Raw genomic sequence first — 23946 nt, 5'->3', positions numbered from 1 at the left:
CCCCTCCTGGGGGGCTGCAGGACCCCCCGGCTCCCCCCACACCACAACCCTGCCATTGAGGAGTCCCCAGCACACCCAACAGCATTCCCTGCCACTGCCCAGCCCTCCCTGCCCGCCTGTGCACTGCGTGGATGGGGCAAACCCACCGCTGCTGACCCTCCTGGCAGCCCCATGCCCCCGGCAGCAGCTGGACCCCAGCTGCTCTGGACACCCATGCTCTAGCAGCTTGGGGGGTCCTCAGCCAAAGGATGGGCAGAAATCTCTCAAAGACACCGTACACGGCACTAAAGGACTGGCTAGTGTCTTTTCATCTCCCCCTAACTAGCAGTTTGCACTGCAAGTCTTGCATCAAAGGTTATAGAAAAGGAAAAAAAATAACCTTAGAAATTAAAAAAAAAAATACCCCCTCCCCACTTTAGCCTTATGATTCCCTTACCTCCCATTTTCAAACTAACAAAGCAGCTTAAGGCATTCTTGTATTTTCACAAGTAAAGAAATGCAACTGGTGACAAACATAAGAAAAGTGTTTTGAGCAGGGGATGCATTCCTTAAAAAACCCAACATTTCCCATGTCAAATGTGAACCTATTCTTATAATCTCATTTGCAAATCCCATTAAGGTTCAGATGTTCTTTATGTAAATATTCCCACTAGCCAAGAGATAGCTGAACTTTAACTCAGGTTGTTAGATAACTAAACATTGAAGGAAAAAAAAAAAGCGCATGTCTTTTAGAACTGGGACAACCTTCGGTAAGTGTAAGGACTAATATAAAGTCCACTACTTGTGCTACACTTACATTTATTTACCCGGGGCCAGAAATTTATTGTTAACATATCCCCCAATTCCAAATTTTGTAGTAACAATTACAGCTGAAAATGGTGCATATTTGCAACCTCCAAAATTACATACTCTACCAAAATTCCACCATCCAATGTTACGTTGGTTCAAGGAGCACTTTACCAACAGAGGAAAATATCCCCAAATAAGTGTAATATTTTCCCCAAAAGAGTTTCAGAATATAGGTACAAGGCATTTCTCCATCTCACTGCTAACTTCCCATTTCAAAGAAAGAGTCAATAGTCAGAGAAATCAGTCATATTTGATGCAAAAGTGTTGACCTAACACTAACGGTTGCAGTACCCATCAGACTGGAGTTTAAAATCCATCAAACGCTGAAAAAAACCCATAAATCATATAACCAAAACAAAAAATGGAAAACCATCAACCTGAAGAGAGTTCCACTGCTTAACATCTTAGTGTATGTATAACATCAAAATATGAGAACTGCTGATTATATTTGCTCCAAAACTTACAGTGCATTTTCCATATCTGCTATACTTTCTTCCATTTTCTGTTACTACGTAGAGGTAAATAAAGTTGTCATGGGATCCAACTGCAAGTAAGGTGCCATCTACAAGACAAAATATTTGACATAAATTATGAAAATACTTTGTTTTCCATTGTAATGATTTCAGATTTATCACTATAGTGTAAATTAAACTACAGCTTACTAATTGCATTTAAGGATACATTAACTGTTTACATTATGTGTGTCAGTATCTTTACTTTGTGAGGATGTTTTTTGTGCAAGATCTTTCACTTCTGCTTTTTTTAAGTAAGTGTCCAACGGACAGGGTATAAATCCTCACATTGCACTGGATTTTGGGAAATGGTCAACAGCAGGCAGGCTTGAGTTTTCTGCATCACCAAAAATGCAGAACAGTATTTACTCTATAGTTAGCTTAGCTTTGGAGAGGGGGGACTCAATATAAATCAGCACTAAATAATGTCTAAAGAAGAAGTGGAGCATACATTTTCAAACCTGTGTTGTCTCCATTTAAAAAAAGAAGTACGCGGACAAGAGTTGCCTTTAATCACAATCAGACACCTCTAGTGTCAATGAACACCAGTGCTTTAAAATAAATTGCTGCACTTGGCAGATGTGGCAGCAGCAGAGGAACATTTTGCCCACTGGCATGGCATGTTATCCAAAAGCAAACAAGAAACAGATTTACAAGGGTGTTCTTCCATTGAGTTTTAACAGAGAGGAGTCAGCCTCTGATGATCTGTCATGTCACGCCTGAAGAGAAGACTCGATACTGGCTTGGACTCCATGTAATCCCGTAACAAATACTTAACAAACAGCTCTAAGTTTCAGATAGACCTGAGCTTAGTTTTATGGTTTTGTATTAATAAACTTGAAAATTAACTAAGAAGTGTATTAAAATATCACTGAAAAACTAAGTTTTTTACGGACTTTTCTGTTAACCTATCAACTATTTAGCTGAGAACTTTTAATTTTTTCTGGGAGCAAAACTACCATTTGTTATAACAGCACAGCTCAATGTGAAGAAAAGGCTGGGAAAGGCGACTGTAATGTTTGCAGTTACAAAACTCCAAGATTTAGCATACACAAACAAATCTGTAACCAAGTATGCAGCTATATATCCAGCATCTTAAACATTTATTGTTTTTTCAAGGCTGCCTTTTCTGGTGACCAGGGAGTAATTTAACACTGTTTCACAGGACGGACATCTCATTTACCAGCAATTATTCTGAACGTACAAGTCTGCCTACCTACTGAGTAGCGCATCACTGAGAGCTGTTCGTTGCCATCAGTGTGTATTGAAACCAGATCCCTTGTTTCTGCATCCAAAACAAACCACCTAGAGAGAGGAGAATTCCAGTAAGTATCACTTCCACTAAACAAAAAAGCAAGCAAAAGAGCAGTAACCACTGCCTGCCTTCAAGCACAGCACAGAGAACATCTGTTTTTAATGGAACGCTTTTCTGGTTCACAAAGCAATACAAGTTTCAGTGAAGAATATATAGAATATTCTAGATACAGCCCATTTTTTCCCCGCTCCCTTGAACATTGTGGTAATCACCAAAATGTCTACTGGATGATAAAACATGCCACCAAATCGCTAATATGACTGCATCTTACCATCCTGAAGTTGGAAGGCTACGGCTGACTTTAAACCTACTACTTCTTCCCCATTTTGAAGAATACCTTTGATATAAAAACAATCTTTTAATTTGTATGAAGCAAAGTTAAAAAAAAAAACAAAACAGAAGTAGTAGAGGGAGTGGAAAACATTTCCATACTCATTTTAAACACAAAGTATATTCTAATTTGGTATTTTCACAGAATCACAGAATGGTAAGGGTTGGAAGGGACCTCTGGAGATCATCTAGTCCAACCCCCCTGGCCAGAGCAGGGTCACCTACAGCAGGTTGCAAGTTTTCCCCTCAGTCCTTTCCATTTCCAGGAATAATTTTATCAGAGTAAGAAGGAATAACCATTTACTGAAATATGATGGTTTATAACCTAGAATTTTTTTATCTCCTGCTTGGATGATTTATAACTAAGGTAATTAATTGCATTTTTTATTATTTAACGATAACTTTTAACCTGCAGTATTAGCTATGAGGGACACTTAAAAAGCTCAGAGGAGCTTAGAAAAACTCAGTGGCCAGTACACCGAAATGTCCACTGACAGCAAGACGGGCAAGATCAGCAGAACCTGAGCATTTTGCAATGGTTCTGATGCCCATCTAACTCCTAAATACAGCAAACATTATCAAAACAAAGGCAACGAAAGTTTAATAAATATATATACACACACAGACATGTTTATCTTGAAAATGTAAGATGTCAACATGGCTAAATACATTAAAGCTGTACTCAGAATTTAGTTTCTTTGCCCCAAACTGATCTCACAACTGTGTGCATACACTGCAGCCAGGTTTCCGTCCCTAGTGGCAAACGTCGAGTTCACACGCTGTGGAAGCGAGTAAGGCAATTCCACCCACTGTCTCATAGTGAACTCAGTGGAACACCGCTAAAGCTAGGACCATTTTTCCATAACAAACTTATATAACCTAAAATAAACTCCAGGAACAACAGCGCACATCGTTGCTTTCTATGGATGGAGATGAGATTCCAGTGTCCGGCAGCTAGGTATCTAGCCTGGTCCCAATGGCTTAAAACCAGCTTGTGGTTAGGGAACCACATGAAAGAAATTAAATTACATACACATAAAAAAACCTCAGCCCCACATGCCACTGACTACTGAATAATCTGTGTGCAAGACAGATGGAACCAGTGGAAAACAGCTAACATATTTGCTTTGGACAGCAGTAGAAACCACGCTCAGAGTTTCTCTGCTGTAATCCTCTGCTGAAAGTGGACTTTTGATTTCTTCCAATCCACACACTAAAGCTTTGAAGGTTCTCCGAACACATTAGGACTTACGAGTTACTATTCTGCTTCTTAGTTCAAAATATGCCCTCCTTTGGCCCTGCCAAATGCTTCACTAAAATGTCACCTGGCTGATAACCCTGATGGGGTGTGGATATGAAAGAAGAAACCAAAATAAATAATAAAAAAAAAAAAAAAAAACAAAAACCAAACCCCCGAAACCACAAAAGGTTTCAGCAGGGGCGAAGGAAGAGGGTACCTATGCCATTTTGCCACTGGAGAAAGAAAACCAATCCCTCCATCATGACAGCAAAACTGCTCTAAAAGTACATCCAGAGGGGACAAAAACAGAAGTGTGAAGAACACACATGGAGGCATCACTGAGTTGGAGTCATCTGGTCTTCAAGCAACACGAGAAGCTGGTCTGAAAGCCAATGTCCCACCATCTCACTCTTATTTGTCTTTTACTAAATCCAGCATAAGGTGGAGGCTCCTCACTGCTTTGTGCCAAGGTGGGCAACACACCTCTTGTGCACAGACAGCAAAACAGAAGACAGGAAGACCTTTTGCTTCACCAGAAAACTTAGGCTCTATACTGTAGAATCTATTTATCTAGCGAGACAACACAGCACGATGCCTGTTCGTTTATTTTGAGCAGCACAATTGTGGTACCTGGGTATAAAAACTGATTATGAGCCCAGTAACAACCAAAAGCAGCCTTCTTCCACAAAGTGGGTGGGTAGCCCCTTCCCATGCTCTCCCTGTGGGTGACCGTGCTGTACAGCACTTCTGCCAGACAGCCGAGGGGAGGGCTGAACCCTCCTTGTCCCAAAATACACAACCAGGGCAGTGCAGGGCGGCTGCTGCGGTGGGGACACGCTTCTTGACACTGGCCTCTTTTGGTTGGTCCTTTGAGACTGTTACCTGAATTAGGCAACCCTCCAGTTAATATTATATAAAACGAAAAACACCCAAAGCCTAAAATGCAATCGGAAAAACATGCAGCCTCCTCCTATTTTACTGAAAGCACAGAGGTGGTATTGTGCGGTATCAAACACAACGCAAAACTTCTGGTGCTCTTAAGAGTGCACACCGAGCTTCATTTGGTATTGGGAGACAGCATTTTGTGACACCAGACATTCTCCAAAAATTCTTCTCAACGATAGGTACGTAGCAGCAATCTTAGTTGACCATGGAAAGAGTCAGTGCATCAATTTTGATATTAATTTAAGAAAGGAAGCACCGGTCACATCTAGTTCAGCTGTTTCTTGATGCTTCCACAAGATGTATTCAGACAAGCTCTCTTCAGTCTTCCAAGCTCTCCCCGTGCCACGGCAAACACCACAATTGCCAGCAAGAAAGCCTGTCTCCATGAAATGTCTCTCCAGTCTAGTAGCTACAGCACTTCACCGGCATGCCCCACACAGACCCTCCTCGCAAACAGCTGGCGTCTACCTCGAGACTGCGCTTCGGGAGAGGATCTTCCTTCTAACTCGAAGGTATGCAACACGCAAATGGCATCTGACCCTGAAAGAGTCCTACCGGGCTGTGAAATGCAAAGCTTGGCTGCCAAGTGAACTCCTGAGCCATAGATTGGATGAAATAAATGCATGAATGGTATCCCAGTTGTAAGATAGTGGCTCCTTTGCTTTTTCTGATTTTTATTGATTTTTCTCCCAATTGTTACTGAAGATAACATGCTTAACTTGTTTGTGAGTTCACATAAACAAGACAGAACTTTTGCCATTTTCATCTGTTTGTCTTCCTATTCCTTTACTTTAAAAAAATACTAATAACCTATCTAAAAAATGTATCTTTTTAGAAACAAACCCCCTTAAACTACTCTCTTTTGGAAAACAAATTCTGACCCGTGACAGACATTTATCACTGATAATTCACTTCTGTGAATGCAGAATTTTTCTGGTGAAATCACCAGGGAAACTGCTCCAAAGTAGTAACACATTTTTGCACAATTCCCATGTTTAGTTAATACTGAATGTTGAACCTGCAAGGCATTAATCAGAGTGAATAAACAAACCCATCTTACAAGATCGGTTCCCTGGGATATTTAGGCTTCTTCATCTTAATACCACCACAGATGCTGAACTGGTATAAATCTCAATAGCTCTATTGACTGATTTACCTGCTTGTGGCTCTGGCTTATGCTGGTCTTCTCCTCCAGCCTTCAGTTTTCGTCATAATGTTAGTATTTTTGTAAGAATCTTATCAGTCCCTTCTTCTGCAGTGCACAGCACTCAAGGTACTCTACATGATTAGTCACAGAAAGGTCTACTTCCCTCCAAATAATACCACCAGCAGCATGGCAAAAGGATCTGTGTAGTCTCTTGGAAAACCTACATTTCTGGTAAGATTTCTGATTGCCAGATCTTTTTAGTTTTTCAGCTGTGTTTCCAGCAAACAGTGGGATCCACAAAGAGTATTAGTTCTCTTCAAACCAGGCTTAGCCACAGACGATTGATGATCAGGCACACAGAGGTACTTAAAGAAGTGGTTAAGAAAACCTGCAGCAGACAATTTGCAGACAGCCCAAAAAGGGAAATGATACCAAGATACTCATCATGGGAAGTGGTACACGAAAAGCACACCAAAACCATAATGTGTTGGCCTGATAAAAACACACCGCTGTGAAACAACAGACAAGAATGGGAAGAGAGGTAGAAAATTCAGTTTTCTTTTTCCTGCCACGATTTTAACCATCAAACCCAACTTTCTTAATGCTCCATTCCCTATCTGTGTCTTAGTGACCTCCGTACTGGAAGCACAGCAGCACTAGAATGACAATAGATAGGCACATCAAAGGTTTATTGAACTCTAAACAAACTAGAGTCATTTAACATTGGCTTTATGCATTTTGGGCTATGAAGCAAGTTAGTTATTAAAGAACCCATTAAGGGCCTGAGATTGTTTTCTCTTGTACGTTAACTGAGATACATCATGCAGCCCGCATTCCTTGGGAAACAACTTCCCTGGACTGGATTATCTGGTGCAGAAAGGATGGTATGATGCCGCTGGTTAAGCAGTAAATTTAAAACTGTTCTGTTTATCTTGACACACAACTCCATTTATTTCGCATACACCTGCATGCTTACCAGGCCTCATATCAATTCAGTTTCATTTATACATCTCAAACCTATCACTGAATCATGCAATTTCAGAAGGCGAATAAAATGTAATGGTGAAAATACAATTGCTCGGTTCCAAGAACAATGGGGTAAAAAACCCCCAAAACAAAACAAAAAAAACAAGGCCATCACCATAAATTTATCCAACACAGCATAAATCACTTGCCTCCAGTAATTAAAAAATATGAATTTAAACTGAAAAGTGATGAACCGAAAAATTTATGTTAAAACACTTGGGGGGGGGCGGGGGGTATCAGAAACAAGAAAAACTGAACACTTCGGTCGCTCAATATGCCTTCACTGTGCTTTGGTGTAATTTCAAAAACGTCTAAAAACTCTCAAGAAATGTAGCCTGACCTTCTTTCCCCTTTTCCCTGTTTCAAGTTCTATTAGGCCAGTATCTTCTGCTCTGTTTAATGAAGGTAAAAACACTTGTTCAATTTAACTCTATCATTAGAAATAGATGAAAAAATGGAAAGGTACAACGTGGAAACCCAATATACAAGAGCTCAGCAGATTTTTCTTAGGAATGTAAACTAGGTTTTCTAGCCTGATACTATACCTAATGTACTTAGTGCAGACTGTATCTTCATCTTGGAGAAGAAAACTCCTTAAAAAGTATTTAACATTTTCTTTTTCCAGGATAGTTGAAGGGTGTTGCACATACTCAGCAGTTTCTAAAAACCAAACTTTTAATGTTTTTTAGGCATGAGGTTAGGTATACAAAAATTTGTAGGGGGAGAATTAAACATACAAAAAAATTTCTCAATTCTCTTATGTGCACTACGCATTGTTTTATCGAGCTGTGAACTGAAAAACAGAACAAAAATGCTAGTAGATTTAATATCTGCTCCTCTCACCTTTCTAATGATATGAATAACCTGTTTTTTCATTTAATTGGTACTTGCTAAAAATCCATTGAATGAAACTCCTTTCTTGGGAGAGGATACCAAGCCAGAGTTTGACTATGAATTAAAACATTTTTTTTCCACCACTGAAAGAAGCCTGAGTTAAAATATTAGCTTCTGTTTTGATAGCTTTCAAATATGCATTCATTTTAGGAAGAATATGAACAGCTCGATAGCACTTCATTGCAGCAATGTGCCATGTTGAACTTTGTCTTACACAAAAATCAAAATCCTAGCCTGTTCACTTGCCTCTCCACATCAATTTAAAAAGAGCCTAACAACAGTCAAATAATCCTTCTGTCTTCATCTAACCCATGTAAGAAAGATCCCTCCCCTTCCCCCAAGCTTTTTAGTTTACTTAACCTCAAGCAAAAAGAATAGAAAGCAAATGAATTCCAATATATAAGACGCGTAGTATCAAATTGCCTGCTTTAAATTTTCTTTCAATCATCACAACTCAGTCAAAAGACATTTACCTGCCCGAGTGCGTTCCTATCGCGACCACTGCTCCACTGGGATGGAAGTCAGCACAGTGCCCTGGTTCCTGAACAGAGACACAGACACATCATTCACCTTAATGTCAAAAACCTCTCCTTGTACCAAAGCTATCCTAAAAGTCTGAGGTGAACTGCCACAGGGAAAACCAATTAGTTCACAGCACACTTATAATCCTCAGACAGATTTTCTTTTAACGTATCAGTGACATGCGCTACATGACCTTCTTGAAAGTAAAACACCTAAACTTCTGTGTGAAAAGATACTTTTTTCTGGGTATTCGGACAGAAGTAGCCAAAATATGAAATGAACGATGACAGTAAGGAAGTCCAAACTTTGCACAACTGTATGATATCCTCTTCAGCTTGTTTGAATAATTGGGAAAAAAGTTAAACTGTAACAAGAACAAAGGACTCAGTTTCTTCGATTTGGATTGTCAGAATGGCATCAGACAATGGGAACCAGATTACAGTCTATACAATGTCTAATGAGCCTAGTTGAGTTTATCAAAGCTTTCGAATAGCTGTTTTTAAAGCTGTAATTTGCTTCTCTTGCAATCAGATGGGATGAGGGTGTTGCAGAAAACTAATGCTTTTTCTTATTTTCCAGCTTTATATTTAACATTAAAGGGTTGACATACATCTAGCAGCCTGGTCCATTCCAGTGTGTGGTCCACAGAGTTCCACATACAAACTTGCCTATCTTGGGCACATGTTAAAAATAAGTCTTTGAAAGGATGGGATGCCAGTCCCCACAGTTCATCTGTATGTCCCTGGAAAGAAAACACATGTGAACGATACTATTATAATTATGAACATATTTAAAAATGAAAAATGAATAAAATAAAGACTCTCTTGAAATAACACACCAGCAGGGAAAGCCTTTACATTTATGGGTTATAGTTCAAAAAAAAAAAAAAAAGTTGTGCTCACCTGTACCTCTACTAGGAAACCATCATTAAATGTTGCCCGCAAAACAAAATTTCGTGAAGTACCCACTAAAAATTGATCTGCTTTTCCTTCTGCTACTGCTCTGATTGTTCCATACTGGTCAGGAACCTAGGAAAAGAAACATCTGTAAAACCAAATCATGCATTGTGATAGGCGCTTATTTTTGAAGGCCACAACTCAAATCCTGGCAACACCATCTTTCTCCAGACAGACAAACTTAAGGAAAACACATGCAATACTAAAGAAAATCCTCAAAAAAGGCATGAATAAAAAAAAACTAAGGAAGAGCTTGAAGGAAAGAAAAACCTTAAAATTTCTGTTCAGCTTAAACAGAGGAGAACTGAAACCTCATATAGGCTCATTTACAGGCTGAAAATTTAAACACTTTTATAATAAAACACTGTCATCTGCTTAAGACGACAGCAACCAGAAGATATTCTACCATCCTAACTACGGGTCCTCCAAAGGGTGGGGAAGGCTCTGTCTTGCTAGTCAATACCTTGCTCAAGGCAATTTCCTCGTCACTCTTGCTTTCTTACCTCAATTTCCCTTTCGGGATTCAAATCATGATCCCACAGGATGATCTTTCGGTCTTTCCCACCTCCAGTTAGCAGCATCCCATTCCTCATTTGACAGAGTGTAAACACACTGCCATCGTGAGCTTTGATTTGTCTGCTTATCTGATATACTCCTACATGTACAAAAAGAAAATAATAAAGAACACTACTCATTTTTTCCACCTGGGGTTTACAACAAGCTGTGCCTTCTGGCAGAATAAAAGAGTAACAGCGTATAATAAATAATTACATTTGGACTGTCAAGCTATTAGTATTGCCTTAGTATTGCAAACACAAGGTGGTAGTGTTTTCTTACAGGATAAAAAGATAAAACAAAGGACCTGCCTTTCTGAATAGAAATTTTTTTGAGATTGATTGTCCTAAAACTTGTTATGGCAAGAACAACGACCATTTGCAAAATGCTTTGCTTTCTCTGCTATCTGAGGTAATAGAGTTTTTCCAGATGCAAGAAAAAACATTCTTTAGAGTCAATAAATATTTAGCAAGTCATTATTAGGAAAAAAAAAATAAATTATTTTATTAAAAGAAACTGAAAGATTTGTTGGAAATAAAAAGAAAATTATTTATAGCAAAGTTTCTAGCATGAACCTAATATCTAATGCTGGATGTTGCCTCACATAAAAATAGTATAACCAGCACTTGGCATCTATCAATATAGCAGGCTACCCAAAGGAAAACACTAGGAAGAATGAAAGAGAGATGAGATAATTAAACAAAGGTAGCAATCCTTTTGCATCCTAATTCGGTCTTCATGTCAAAAGAACTGCTGTAGGAAAGCATATTTTTAAAAAAGCAAGACTCTGGTGCTTTGAGACTTGCAAACTTTCAAATAACAATCACAAAAAAAGCCTAAAACACCACTCAAATGAATACCAGCTTAATTTCGCTGACTCTGCCTATGACTCAAGTCAGTTCAAGTACGCACGCTTTCACACTGAAAAAGAGTTTGTGATCAAGTCCTGCAACCAATCTAATGTGATAAACCAACTAAAAGATCCCATTTTTAATTAAGCCAATGTAAATAAATGTTCTATTTGATATCTTTTAAGATTATACTGGGGAAAGGTTATTTTTGCACAAGAAGTTCAAAATTAAACACCAGATAATATGTTAAATCACTTTTCCATTGCAGATAGCTTGAAAGACAAGGAAAAGATTTACCTGCAAAAACAGACGTACCGTGAAAAATTTACTTTTCACATGAATGTTTTCCTGGCATACCAATTTAAACCAGAGTGTTTGAAATAGCTGCCAAGTAAAATAAATTATCCTTGAATTTATAAGTTACCTTAGGGCTCAACTGTGCCAGGTCTGCATGTGTTGGGTAACAAATAATTTTCCTTTCTTTTTTACAAAAGCTTTGCCTTAAAGACTAAATTTAACCCAAATTTCAAATGAGATGGGTTTTAAAATATATTTTAAAGCCAAGACTTGAGCATCTGCTAAACTAGATACTGTTATTTGCATAACTGGTACAACTACGCATTACATTTTTCCTTCACATACCAGTTCTATTAACATCAGCTTCAACACTTAATGGTATTCCTCTGAGACTAAGCATGGTACAACATAAGCCTTCAGAGGCAAAGGTAGCCTGAAGAATTCTCAAACTGATCCCATAGCCTTTTTCAAATCTCAGGATGAAAGCAAAGCTGATTAACTGCACATTTTTTTAAATGCAAAACATTTAGATAAAATAGTTTTCATTCATTTCAGGCACAGTCTCATTAATTATTGAGAAACTCTAGATTGTTCTTAAGTCTTGAGACTTGAAGGAGTTTATTACCACCTGTTAATAATAGAAAGTGTACACCCTTGGCCAGGCCTGTTTCCCTATTCCTTTTCTAATGCAATCCTTTATGTCTTCTACAGACTAAAATCTGTGATTAACTGTGAATGTATCCTACCTTTAGGTCCTTTTCCTGGAGTAGATTCTACAGTAGTTTTGCCCCATATAAGTATTATCCCACCTGAGTCTCCAGTGAGCACATCACCATTTCCCAAAAAAGCCAAACACTGAACAAATTTGGGTTTTTCATATTTCTGAAACAAAATAAGCAAAAGAAAGGGATAATTGCTTGTACTCTTTACGTAATTAGTATAATGTATCCACACCCATACACCCTGCATGCATGCAAGTAGAATTCAACCTTTTTTGTCTGTTTACCTCACTGCTCAAACAGTACATGGTAACAACAGAGCAAATTTATAGAAAGCGTGAGCAGATCATTCCGATGATTGAAAACTGACCTGAAATCAAGACATTCTTACCCCAAATATCCCTTGCTTCCTTGATAATGAATTGCCACTCCAGGTCCAGAAAAATATATGAGATTTGCCACATGTTATTATGGTATTTGCATCAGTCGGATGGAATTCTACAGCAAGAACCACTTCATTTGTAGTCTGAAATAATAAGAGAAATATTGTTTATTCAGATGTGACATTAACTACTAAAAACACATGTTAAATAACAAGTTTTAGAACAAATACACAAGGAACTAGACAGCTCATTGTATGCTTGAAAGAATCCGTAAGTGTCGCGTGCTAAATCAGCTGTCTGAATGACTGCACAAATCATTTTATAGCTATTGATTTTTTACATTCATAAGAGATCTTTATAAAACTTCAGTTGAAAAGTCAGGGGTTTACATTCACTTTTTAAATCACAACAGCTTCCGCATTCTGGAATAGCTAGAACTTCTGCTATATGGAAATGAAGGATATATAAAAGAAACTTTTTTGGGTTGAAAATCCTGCTTAGTTTCTACACAGACTAGTTTGCTATTCTAGATAACAAAGCTGTGACAGAGACAACTGAGACAACAATACCACTGTAGGATTAGATCCATCATTCTCTTTCTGAAATTCTATAAAAAATCCTTTGAGTTCTTTCTTCCTCTCCTTTCCTCCTCACAAAAAACAAAAAAAAAAAAGAAGCCTGCATAACTCAAAACTCTGAAACATAGGGTCCCACCTTTGCATTTTTACTGGCTGCATATACTGTTACTAAATTACTATCACCTCACCAAGTATTTCATCCTTTTTTAAAAACATAAAAAACTGACTGGTCATTTATCTAACTTCTAACGTACATTCAAACAAACTGACTTTGAAGACAATCTTCTGGAGGCAAGGACTCTAAAAAACATCAATGCATCAATCCATTTATTTCTGTGCGATTTAAGCTCACACTTTAAAGGAGTATACTTACAAGTGCTGCTGAATCAGCACCTCTGGGAATACCCTTTTCCCACTCCACCATTTTTGGCTCAGTTTAGGAAAACAACCTTCTTAAGCTTCATTTTTTATTGATGGCCATATTTATTGAATTATGCTCCTCATACACAGTTTCTTCCACATGAGTGGATCTGCTATACCCACAAATCCTATGGAAACTGAGGACTGAAAAATTTAATAGAGTTCAGCTGAGAAAAGGTTTCTGTTCTGCACCCTAGCTCAAGGGATGAAACTCTGCTCGCTCCAAATCCCACGAGCACACAAGGTGCTTAAGATACTGCCAGATCAAGTCCTAAACATGAATAAATACTGAAGGTCAAGCTGTCACCGCCAAATTGTTTTTAGCCTATTCTGAAACACCAAGCAACTCCCAGAAGAGTGAAAATAGTAAAAAACATAGTGTCAAATAAAATGGGCATATGCCAAATAGCTTCCCAATATCAGCAAAAAGTGAAAATACTGACACAGAATTACATTAAAACATACAGAATAGCATATAATTAGTATTGGTCAACATAATTTAAACAAAATGTGTGAAACCAACCTGATTTTTTTATCTGAAATTGCACGTTAGTAATCATATAGACATATGTGCTTGTAGAGTATTCCACTTTCTGACTTCATGATTAAAAAGGATTAAAAATACTCAGTTCCACATCCATGTAATACCTTCTTGCTTGATATTGTATAATGCAAAGCAAGATGTCTCAAAATACGGATTTAAACAGCAATTTATTATTGGATTGGGTATTTCCAGTGAAATCAACTTTACACAAACATTGAGCGTTAATACCTTGGTACACTTCTCATTGATCAGAAATTTAGAAGGTTACGAATCTACAAAAGTACTAATGGAGCTCAAATGAGAAGAGACACATGTACTGAGAATCAATGTCTGGAACACAATTCAGACAAAAATGAAAATAAGGAATGTCTAAAAGTTGGTTTTTTTTAAAAAAAAAAAAAAAACAACTACAGACTGAATCATCACTTCAGTTTCTTAATGTTCCCAGAGTTTATTTTTTAAAATTAGGAAAATATTAGAGAATTGCTTTATTTGGATTGGCCCTTAGGGATGAGTAAAATGTAATTACAAGCTCTCCAATATTCAAATCCCTTCCAATATACAAGTTAAGAATCCGTTTCTTTTGTGCCCTTACACAAGCCAGCAGCATTACACAGTCGTAGTTTCCAAGTAAGATCAAATGTGTGTCTCACAAACTGTTGTATTTATGGGATTAAACCCACTTGTATTTCAGAATATTAATTTGTGCAATGATTACCTTTATTTCTGCTATTTTTGATTTCCTCTGCCAATCCCACACGGTGAGCATATGCTCGTTAGAGTCATCAATAACACACAAATGAGTACCAGAATCCTAAAGAAAAAAGAAAAAAAGTGCTGACAAAATACTATCATACCTCATTTAGAAACAGAGCAAGGCAGTAATATTAAGAAAAAAAAAAAAAACAACACAAAAGTACACGCATAAATTAAGCAAGTCCTTTTAAAGGAATTCTAGGCTTGGTGTATCTGGTATTTTCCTTTACTCTTAAAGACACAGATTTTTGCATAATCTCATAAAAATGACCATGCTTCAAATAACATTCTAGGAAAGCTTTAAAAGTATCTTACAAAAATATTTCCCTTTTAGTTTGTTTTTGCCGTTGTTGTCTGGTTTTGCTTTATTGTTTGAAATACCATGCTAGTAGCAGAGAGGTTTCTCCCTTTTACTACTCGGCTAATATTTTGGTTTTCCTCAGGTTTCAGAGGACAGACACACAGCTCCACTTGTGTTTTTTTCTTAAATGTCACCATCACATATACACAACTTTACACTATCAAATTTTGTAAGTGCATCTCCTTTTTTCCTCATGGAGCATTAGGCACCCGCAGTTTCATCATGTAGTTGATAAAAGTGCAGCACTTTCTGAATAAAATGATGCTTTCAGAGCAGAAAGACTAGCATGGGTGGTATTAACTGAAACAGCTTATTTTGAACAATTTTAAAACAAAATGTTAAAGATGGCTTGCGGAATTAAAAGAGCAGACAGAAAATCTTAGAACAAAAACATACTTATTCACAGCAACACATACTTGCACAAACCAGTTGTTTCAAGGACATGTGTAGAAAGATTTGGAGGAGGCCTTATTTATTTTAAAGTTGATTCTTGCAGTTCAACCGCATTCTCTAACAAATTATGAAAATAGAGGTGGCTGAAATTTTTATTCCCAAATACTATTATGAGCAATAATATGCAAATATACATGTCAATTATTAAGTGGAAAGAAGCCCTGGAGACAGCACTGGTGATATACACAGCTCTTGTGTGGGTTAATGAATTACGTGGTAAAAACACAGTTTTAGACACTGCACATTCACTGTTTCAGTCTAGTAATTAATCACATGAGACTGTAATAAAGGCATCAAAATCACTTTCAGCTGCAATACAGAACTAATAAAACTAAAATCTAGTCCTCAAAAATTCCTTAGTGGTAGGTTTGTTTGTTTTGTTTTTAAAATGTTGGAACATGTATTTATTCATCTTGTAAAAAAAAGTATCTGAGTTTAAAAGTTTTACTGGTTTGTGACAGGAATGACAGTACTCCTCCTGCATTATTCACTTTCAGTTATGCTACACCCTGTTTGAAAAAAAAAATAAATGTATTTACTGAAAGACAAAACCTAGATATAACTAACCTAGTAACATTTCAATGTTAAGTGAAACTGCAGCAAGAGAGTGTAAGCATTTATTTTTAACAGGTCACCCAGCAAGACTGTTAAGTCTCTATCCTTGGAGATATCCAGAAGCCAGCCGGCCACAGCCCTGAGCATCCTGCTCTGGCCGAGGCTGCTGTGAGCAGGACACTGGATGAGATGATCTCCAGACACCCTCTTCCCACCTCAGCTGTCCTGTGCATCTCTTCCTCTATTAGCAAAATACAGCAGACATTCTTTTTCCGCATTTTTTATTTTTTACGCATATTAATTCTTCTTGCTGGCATGCAAGAATCATGACCTGGGTTTTCAAGTGTGATATGTCTCAGTGCTTTGGCAAAAATACAAAGGCTACTTAAAGATTAAAACATACACATATTTTACAAAAAATTATACTTATTGCTGGTTTTGAAATACCAAGTAGCACATCCCCATTTGTTACTGATTTTTCTGATTAAATTCTTTGGGCCCAATCAAGACACTTTTTTTTTTTTTTAATGTAAAAGCAGAGGCACAAATTGAACAAATTACTCATTGGGAAAAAACAGCACAAAATAATGTTTAGGTTTTTTTAATTTCCTGCTGGTGGAAAAAAACCTACTCCTGCTGGCTGTGTGAGGAGAAAAGTTACCCGTTCTATCAGAACTCACTAAAATTTGTCTTCACGAACTTCACCAACAAACTTGTTTTTAACATCCCCCCCAAAAAAAACCAAGCAAAACAAACAAAACCAAACCACCAAACCCAGCACAGACTTCAATTTCGAGTTAAGGCTTTTCTTGCCTGCTATTTATTCACTATGCTAGTTTGTTACCGCGATTTTACATGTACAATTTCCTGTTTTTCCAGCTCACTGTCAGCTGGTTTTATAAGGTAGACAAAATCTTGACTGACATACTTTCAATACCAAAATGGATCAGTTAGACAACCACATACAATATCTCCAGAGATTTCCTTCCCGTTTACATAGGATTGGATAAATTATTTAACACACCAAGTAATCGCACCCATCTTACCGCTTTTGAAAAATCCAAACACCCCACTCCACGTTCAAAAGTCCCAAGGCCGATAACCTGCAGCGTCACCAGGCTCACCGAGTCCCATACTCTAACATGGGGCTGCAGAGGCTGCGTGAAAAAGCAACGGGACAAACAGCGTCATCAACAGTGAATGCATCGTATGCAGGTGTCAAGTTTTGTTAAGCAGATGCTACATGAACTGCAAACTGCAGACCGAAATGCAGGATGACCTGTGCTAACGATGCCACTGGATAGTTATCTTGAAGCTCAAAAGGTGAGAGTCAAGACAGTCTTGCTCCCTATGTCTGGGCTACAAACGTGGCAGCAGTGCCATCGAGGCAAAAAATTAAGTATGGCGACACTCGGTAGTTGTGAAAATAAATCTTTGCCTGATTTAAGTCACTGAAAAAATAATGGAAGAGTCATCTTGCATTTCAGACCCCAGACCTAGCAATCTTATGCGACAACTGAAAACAATGATCAAACATTGTTTTTTTATACACGAAGGAGGAAAAAATAAAAATAATAAACCAAGTGCACCGAGTCCCCTAACCATCACCAACCACTCAGTGAAAAGTTGAAAGGTTATATTTCATACAAGTACCATCCCAAACCAGCTTAGCTTCAGAAATGTGAAACAATCACAAATACAGTGGGAATTAAGTTGGCTTAAGGACGGCATTCACCATAGAAAGTGACAATAAGTCATCCCAATGACAGAAAAACAAACCAACCAGCTCTAACATAAGATGCAATGAATTTTCACTTGAAATCATTACAATACCTATACAAAAAAACCCCACATCAATTACTTACAAAATCTAAGAAATTAAATTGAACATCTGATTAAGGGTTATTTAATGTGCTTTTGCATCTCATAGTATCTGTCTTCCCCCCAATAATCCAATTATTCAAATTCTGACAGGGTTCACCAATAGTCAGGGACAAGAGCATTTAAATGCACTTGCTCTCAAATGAACAAGTTTGTAGGAAAGCTTGACACACCTTCCATGAATTCTCAAAGTTGGTTGCCTCTCCCACGAAGCCTTAAGAGTACACTGAACCACAGAATTGGGGACCACTTCTCCTCTGGGAGAAGACTTACTAACAGAAATATGACAAAAATGATGTGGCCTTACAAATTAATTACAAACTTCACATTTGCTTGCAGAATTAAAATTGAGTTTCCTATGTCACAGATAAAGGACTTTATGAGCTTCTGCTCTTTTTGAGGTATGGCTGAGTGCCTAGTCATTACTGTCTTTTGCTGGAGATACAGGCTGTTACCTTAGAAACAGCAAAATATCTCAGTAAATGCAGCGCATAAAATAAACTGCAAACAGAAGGTGATGATGAGATTAAAACAAACAAAACACTTTTTCCTGATTTTCAAAGCAAGTTACTACTGCTCAACGGCTCTATTACTTACCCTTCCATCTTTATCCACTCCAGCTAACTGTCCTGTTGCAATTCTAATTTTGTCTGGATGAACTGCAAGACTAAGACAGACAGAAATATGACTTGCTTTTGCTGTCATAGGTCTTCAAAACTGAGAGGTTTTTTGTATCTTTTTTTTTCTTTCTCAACAGAAGCCCATGAAGACACTTATGATTCTAGATCCCACTTTTAATGAGACAGCTTGAATGTTTTTCATCAGACTATTTCATTACACACTGTACTGACGGGTCGATCAGGCTCTTGCTGTGGCTGCTGGCACAAAACCAGGAGTGCCAGAAGAACCACCTCCACACGTGCTCTGACAAATCTAAGGTTTGCATTGTACCGGGAGTCCACTGTAACAAAATACACATTGTCTCATGATGAACTTCCTACATGTAGTTACATGCCGCATTTAGAAACACTACAGCATATTTTATGCCCAAGCCTATAGATAGCATGAAACTGGGGAGAAAAACAGCTGAAAAGTTGGCTGAGGGCTTTGTGCACCCAGGAGTCAGGGATTACTGCCACTTGAAAAGAGTTACTGATGTAATTGTACTAATGAAATTCTCCAGTATGGTGCACTACCAGTGTAAGTAAAAATTTGCTTTTGCTTGTCGCATTTTGCTTTGGAGCTGATGTGAAAAAGCAGAGTACATATCCTCTTACTCATGATTTTTTGACCAATCTTCTCATTTGCCTTCCCTGTAAAATTACAAAGTTAACAAAAGCCACTGAAACAAGAAAGGGAAAACAGCCAGTGGGTCTGAAGAGGTCAGAGTGATGGACACCAAAAACATCGACAGTTCAGTCAAGTTTTTTGAATGAAACTGAAGAACACAAGTGTGACAGCATTCCTCCCACAGGAAGCAATTACAGTTATTAAAGTACAGACAGAAGAGAGGTTTAGATGGCAACTCTTCCCCATTCAAGTACAGTTGGGAAGTTATGTTCACCATGACATTGTGTGCACTACTCTTCAGACTAACATTGTAAAGTCAGCAACTGCCTTTGCACCCACAATGATGTTGGCTTCTATTTCCCTGCTTCTCTGTTTTGTTTTGCAAACATCTTTCTGATTTCCCCGACAGTCTTAACACTTGGATGGGGCATCAATTAAAAAATGAGAAAATTATTGCTCAGTTTTCCATTTGGTTTTCTAATTCTCCTTTAAGACTACACCTTTGCCATACTGCCTGTAAATCACTGACTTAGAATCAGGCTGACAACAATTTTTAATTTCTGGGACATCTGTTTAGAGTAATTTACGCAAAAATCCTTTCTCTAATCCCGCACTCTTAGATTGTCTACCTAACCCATTGTTTTACATATAAGCCAGAAACCTAAGCTAGCATGGACTGCTCTAGCACCATTCATTTGCACAGTGTTTACTGTTAGTGAAATCTACTGGGACTGAAGAAACAGAAAATAGCCACAATTAATGAGCTCATACATACAGTAGGAAAGAGTAAAAAAAATAAATTTCTGCATTATTACACACATACTTACATGCAAATGTTATATACTAACCATTTAACGCAGTCTGTATGACCCAAGTAGTGTCTCTGAGTTCTCTCCTCATAGTTAAATAGTACCACCACTGATGCTATGAAATATACAATTTCTCCGGTAGGAAGGAGGTAAACATTGGCTCGACAGTCTCTTCCACGATACCCATATCTATACATATTTTTTTTTAAGTCAAGGTTTTCATAACCACTATATACCAGGAAAAAACATACCAACTCCTCCGGAAGGATTCCTGAGGAGCTCTCAAATCAGCAAATGACCCTTATGTTTTTCCCGTGGAACTATAGCACAGTTTCAGTAACGCAGTTAAAAAAAACAAAACAAAACAAACCCCACACAATTGGACTTCAGGAAACAGAATCCATTAAAAAGTGATCTTCATTGATTTTAAAAAGAACATATACAACGCACACTGAAATAAAAGTACAGTGTTATCATTTTATAATATTCATTAGGTAACAGCAGGACTCACTGTACTGGTTTCACATTTTTTACAGCAACAGAGCTGTGCATCTGCACCCCGGGCACCAGAGTATTACTTCCATTTGGCCTTTTAAAACACGCGTGTGAAAATTCCTAATGCCCTTCAGAAAAAGGCAAGCTTCTGCACAGCAGCTGCCAAGTTCAGGAAATATTTCTTTAGCATGTTTTAGAGTATTTTTAGAACAAACAAAACTCAAAAGGAACCGACACAGTGAAAAATATTCTACCCACCACCTACCCAAAATATATAAAAGGGATGATTTTTGTAGGAAACCTGCATGACATTCTTAACGACATTCAGAAGTTTTACACACTGTGAACCAGCCTTGGTCAGCACTGATCAAACGATGTTACAACTGGCTATTTCTTTGAAGCAGGTGCAATTTTCTTCACCCAGACTATTAATGTGGCTGTCGCCTGAATTTCAGTTCCCAGGGTCTCTAGGTACAATTAACATCGTAACTCAGACTTTAACTGGAGCTCTATAGCCTCAACAAAAATATAATTTTCCTGTTATGTCCTGCACTTCAGATACCTCCCCACTTCAGTGCCAACTAATACACCTGCAACAGCAAGGAAAATATGGGAAATACATTAAGCAACTTTAGTCGAAGGATTCCAGCCTTAGGTCCTGGTTAACCAGTAAGATACAAGGAAGCCAAAGACCCACAAGGAGAATGGTGGGTGCGTGAAGCTGGCCCCTTCTCATAAATGAAAGCAGGTGTCGTAGTCCAAGTTTGGGAGTATGTAAACTGACATCTCCTAAGCAGACAGCCTGGCCTCTATTCTGCTTGGAAAAGGGGTAACTTTCTACCAAAAATATCACCACACCCCCTCCCAATGCCACCCCTCACCCCCAAAATCCTCCCACCACACTACCTTTTCTCTTTTGTAGTCCCATCAAACCACAGGACTGCTATACCATAGGAACACTTGCAAAATTAAACACACGCTGTAACTAAAAAAAATGGTTCAAAGAGGGACACTGCATTCAGTTGTCAATCAAATCTTTAAAGAGTATGGAAACCAAAACAGATTTATATCTTGCTGTCTTCCGTTTCTTTCAGAACACAATGGCTCCTCTGAGGCAGAGATTATTCACTGGCTTGCTTAGCAAATGTTCTTGAGGGAAATGCTGATACAACACAATGCTGAGGGCAGAAAAAAGGATGCGTCTCTTTCTCCTTCATCACTATTTATTTTCCCATTAAATTTTCCACTTTCTTTTTCTTTAAACACCGATGGAACAAAAAGAAACTCCAGAATGGCCCTTTATAAAAAAACAAACAAATCAAAAGAAAACAAACCAGACCACTGAACTTTCAAAAAGGGTGGGCTACAAACCAATGAAAATATTTTTTCTACCCTGAAGCATGAAGAACACTATTCTAAATACCTTCTCAGAGGAGAAAGACAGGTCTTGTTGATCTGCTGCATATAATAGGGAGTGTATTGATAAGGATTTATTAAGATTGACACCTTTGAACATTCATCCCAGAAAAGTATTAATGATTTATGCAAACATGCCTTTCCACAGCAGAAGTCTGCCATGCAAAGCTAAGGCTAAATATTTTGGCACCCATGATTGAGCTTTGGCATTCATGAGGCTGCAAAAATTGTTACATTTTCTCACTCCATTCCTTTCTTTTACCCCTCCTAGATAATAAAGTACCAAAAAGTGGCTGCATTTTCTAGGAGCGTGTTTTTTAGGAGCATGTAAAGGAACAACCTGTTCTGTGGGAGAAATTTTTTTTTTTCTTCATTCCCAATCCCAGACTATCTTGAGAGAAAACGAGCAGGGTTGTTGCTCCACAGCAGTTCTTTCCTTTTCCGCACACTCAGAACAAAGCAGCAGATAAATTAATACAATAATTGACTGTCTCCCTCTACAGAAAAAGGGGTGACTCAACTTTGATGCCTAATTTCCACTAAATTTCAACTTTAGTCTTTCAATGAGACTGATGTTTCAATGTGGGAAATTCAGAGATAGTTGTCTTCATATTGTGAATGTTTCTCACCACTTGCAAGGACTGTTTTGTCACAACATTTGATATGCTGAAAAGCTTTTCATTTTGGGCTGTTGTTGGGTTTTTTTTTTTGGTTTTAATTGGCTAAGAATAGCCATGGCCCTCATGAAATGTTACCCACTGTACACCAGAATTCAATAGTATATTCACCGCTGGCATCAATTATTCTTATAAAGAAGAGCACCAGTGCTTATAAAATAGAGTCAGAAATACCCTCCAGAAACTGAGCTACTATACATTGGGAGAAAGAGTCTATAAAATCACTGCCTGTCAACAGCAGCACTGACAATGACCTCTGTAGCTACTAAATAAGCCCATTTCACTATTACTAGGAATGACAGATATCTTTTGATCAGTTCTAAAGCACAGTAGGAAAGATTGCACTAGAAAGCGGGGATACCCAAACAAAACTATTAAATTGAAATGAAATCACTCAGGAACCAGACACAGTCAAGAGCTCAGACTTCCCCATGAACTACTTTGTCTTGCCAAACAGCTTAGGTATTTCTTCAACAGACAGTAACCTGCAGGACAGACAAAGGCTGAGTGTGTTCTGTTGAATCTACAGTGCTGGGTATCGGTAGTTGACTATACTTGCAGGACACAGTTCATCTAAAAAGAACACCCTACTCCCAAAACAACCAACCAAACCAAAAATGAATAAAAAACCCCCACCCCAATAATCCTTCTAGTTTTGCCCTGAAGTTGTTCATAGTTGATTAGCATCTTCCAAAACAGTAATATCGAAGGAAAACCCAACTAGAAACAATCATCCATAGGGCAGGAGAATTGAAGGCGCTCAAAACAAAACTTACAGATCGAACAATTCCACACTCAGTTGACCTTTCAGTTCCAAATACTGACATTACTAAAATATTCTGTGAATCGCTGTCCCCGTGCCTTTTTAATAAGGTGCACAGGCTACAGTTTGCCATCCTATTTGGAAGTTAGGGCTGGCTTGCAGACTTTTTCCCCTTGCTAAACCTGTGCATGAAGTACAAGATCGTCTGTTGCTGTATCTTCCTGTCTCCAAAACTGAAGAGCAATTTAGAGAGACCAATATCAAGTCCTCATAAATTTTACTGTCTTTTCCTCATAGTTTTCTTCACCATTATATCCAAAAGATACCCTACGCTCATAAACATACTGGTCTAATTTAGGATGACATTTCCTTAAACAGATTCCAAAAACATATGGACAGCCTGTTTA

The 23946-nt window shown here is 38.0% G+C and overlaps 1 protein-coding gene across 1 annotated transcript in view; it reads right to left on the bottom strand.

The window, feature by feature from the left end:
- The window catches only part of EML4 (echinoderm microtubule associated protein like 4), a 99234-nt gene that overhangs the window by 12892 nt on the left and 62396 nt on the right, over positions 1–23946 (bottom strand). Inside the window, exons 9-20 of the mRNA XM_009888646.1 lie at positions 20228–20377; positions 18687–18756; positions 17255–17365; positions 14802–14897; positions 12550–12684; positions 12186–12321; positions 10240–10391; positions 9683–9808; positions 9391–9522; positions 8732–8799; positions 2578–2666; positions 1314–1411 (exon numbers count right to left, since the gene is read on the bottom strand). Coding sequence (XP_009886948.1) covers positions 1314–1411; positions 2578–2666; positions 8732–8799; positions 9391–9522; positions 9683–9808; positions 10240–10391; positions 12186–12321; positions 12550–12684; positions 14802–14897; positions 17255–17365; positions 18687–18756; positions 20228–20377 — 1363 coding nt within the window. The remainder of the gene's footprint in view (positions 1–1313; positions 1412–2577; positions 2667–8731; positions 8800–9390; positions 9523–9682; positions 9809–10239; positions 10392–12185; positions 12322–12549; positions 12685–14801; positions 14898–17254; positions 17366–18686; positions 18757–20227; positions 20378–23946) is intronic.

The sequence above is a fragment of the Charadrius vociferus genome, unplaced genomic scaffold (assembly GCF_000708025.1).
Source record: "Charadrius vociferus isolate BGI_N301 unplaced genomic scaffold, ASM70802v2 scaffold340, whole genome shotgun sequence".
Taxonomy (NCBI): Eukaryota; Metazoa; Chordata; class Aves; order Charadriiformes; family Charadriidae; genus Charadrius; species Charadrius vociferus.
Note: the sequence above shows the minus strand (reverse complement) of the source record. Positions and strands in the feature narration are given on the sequence as shown.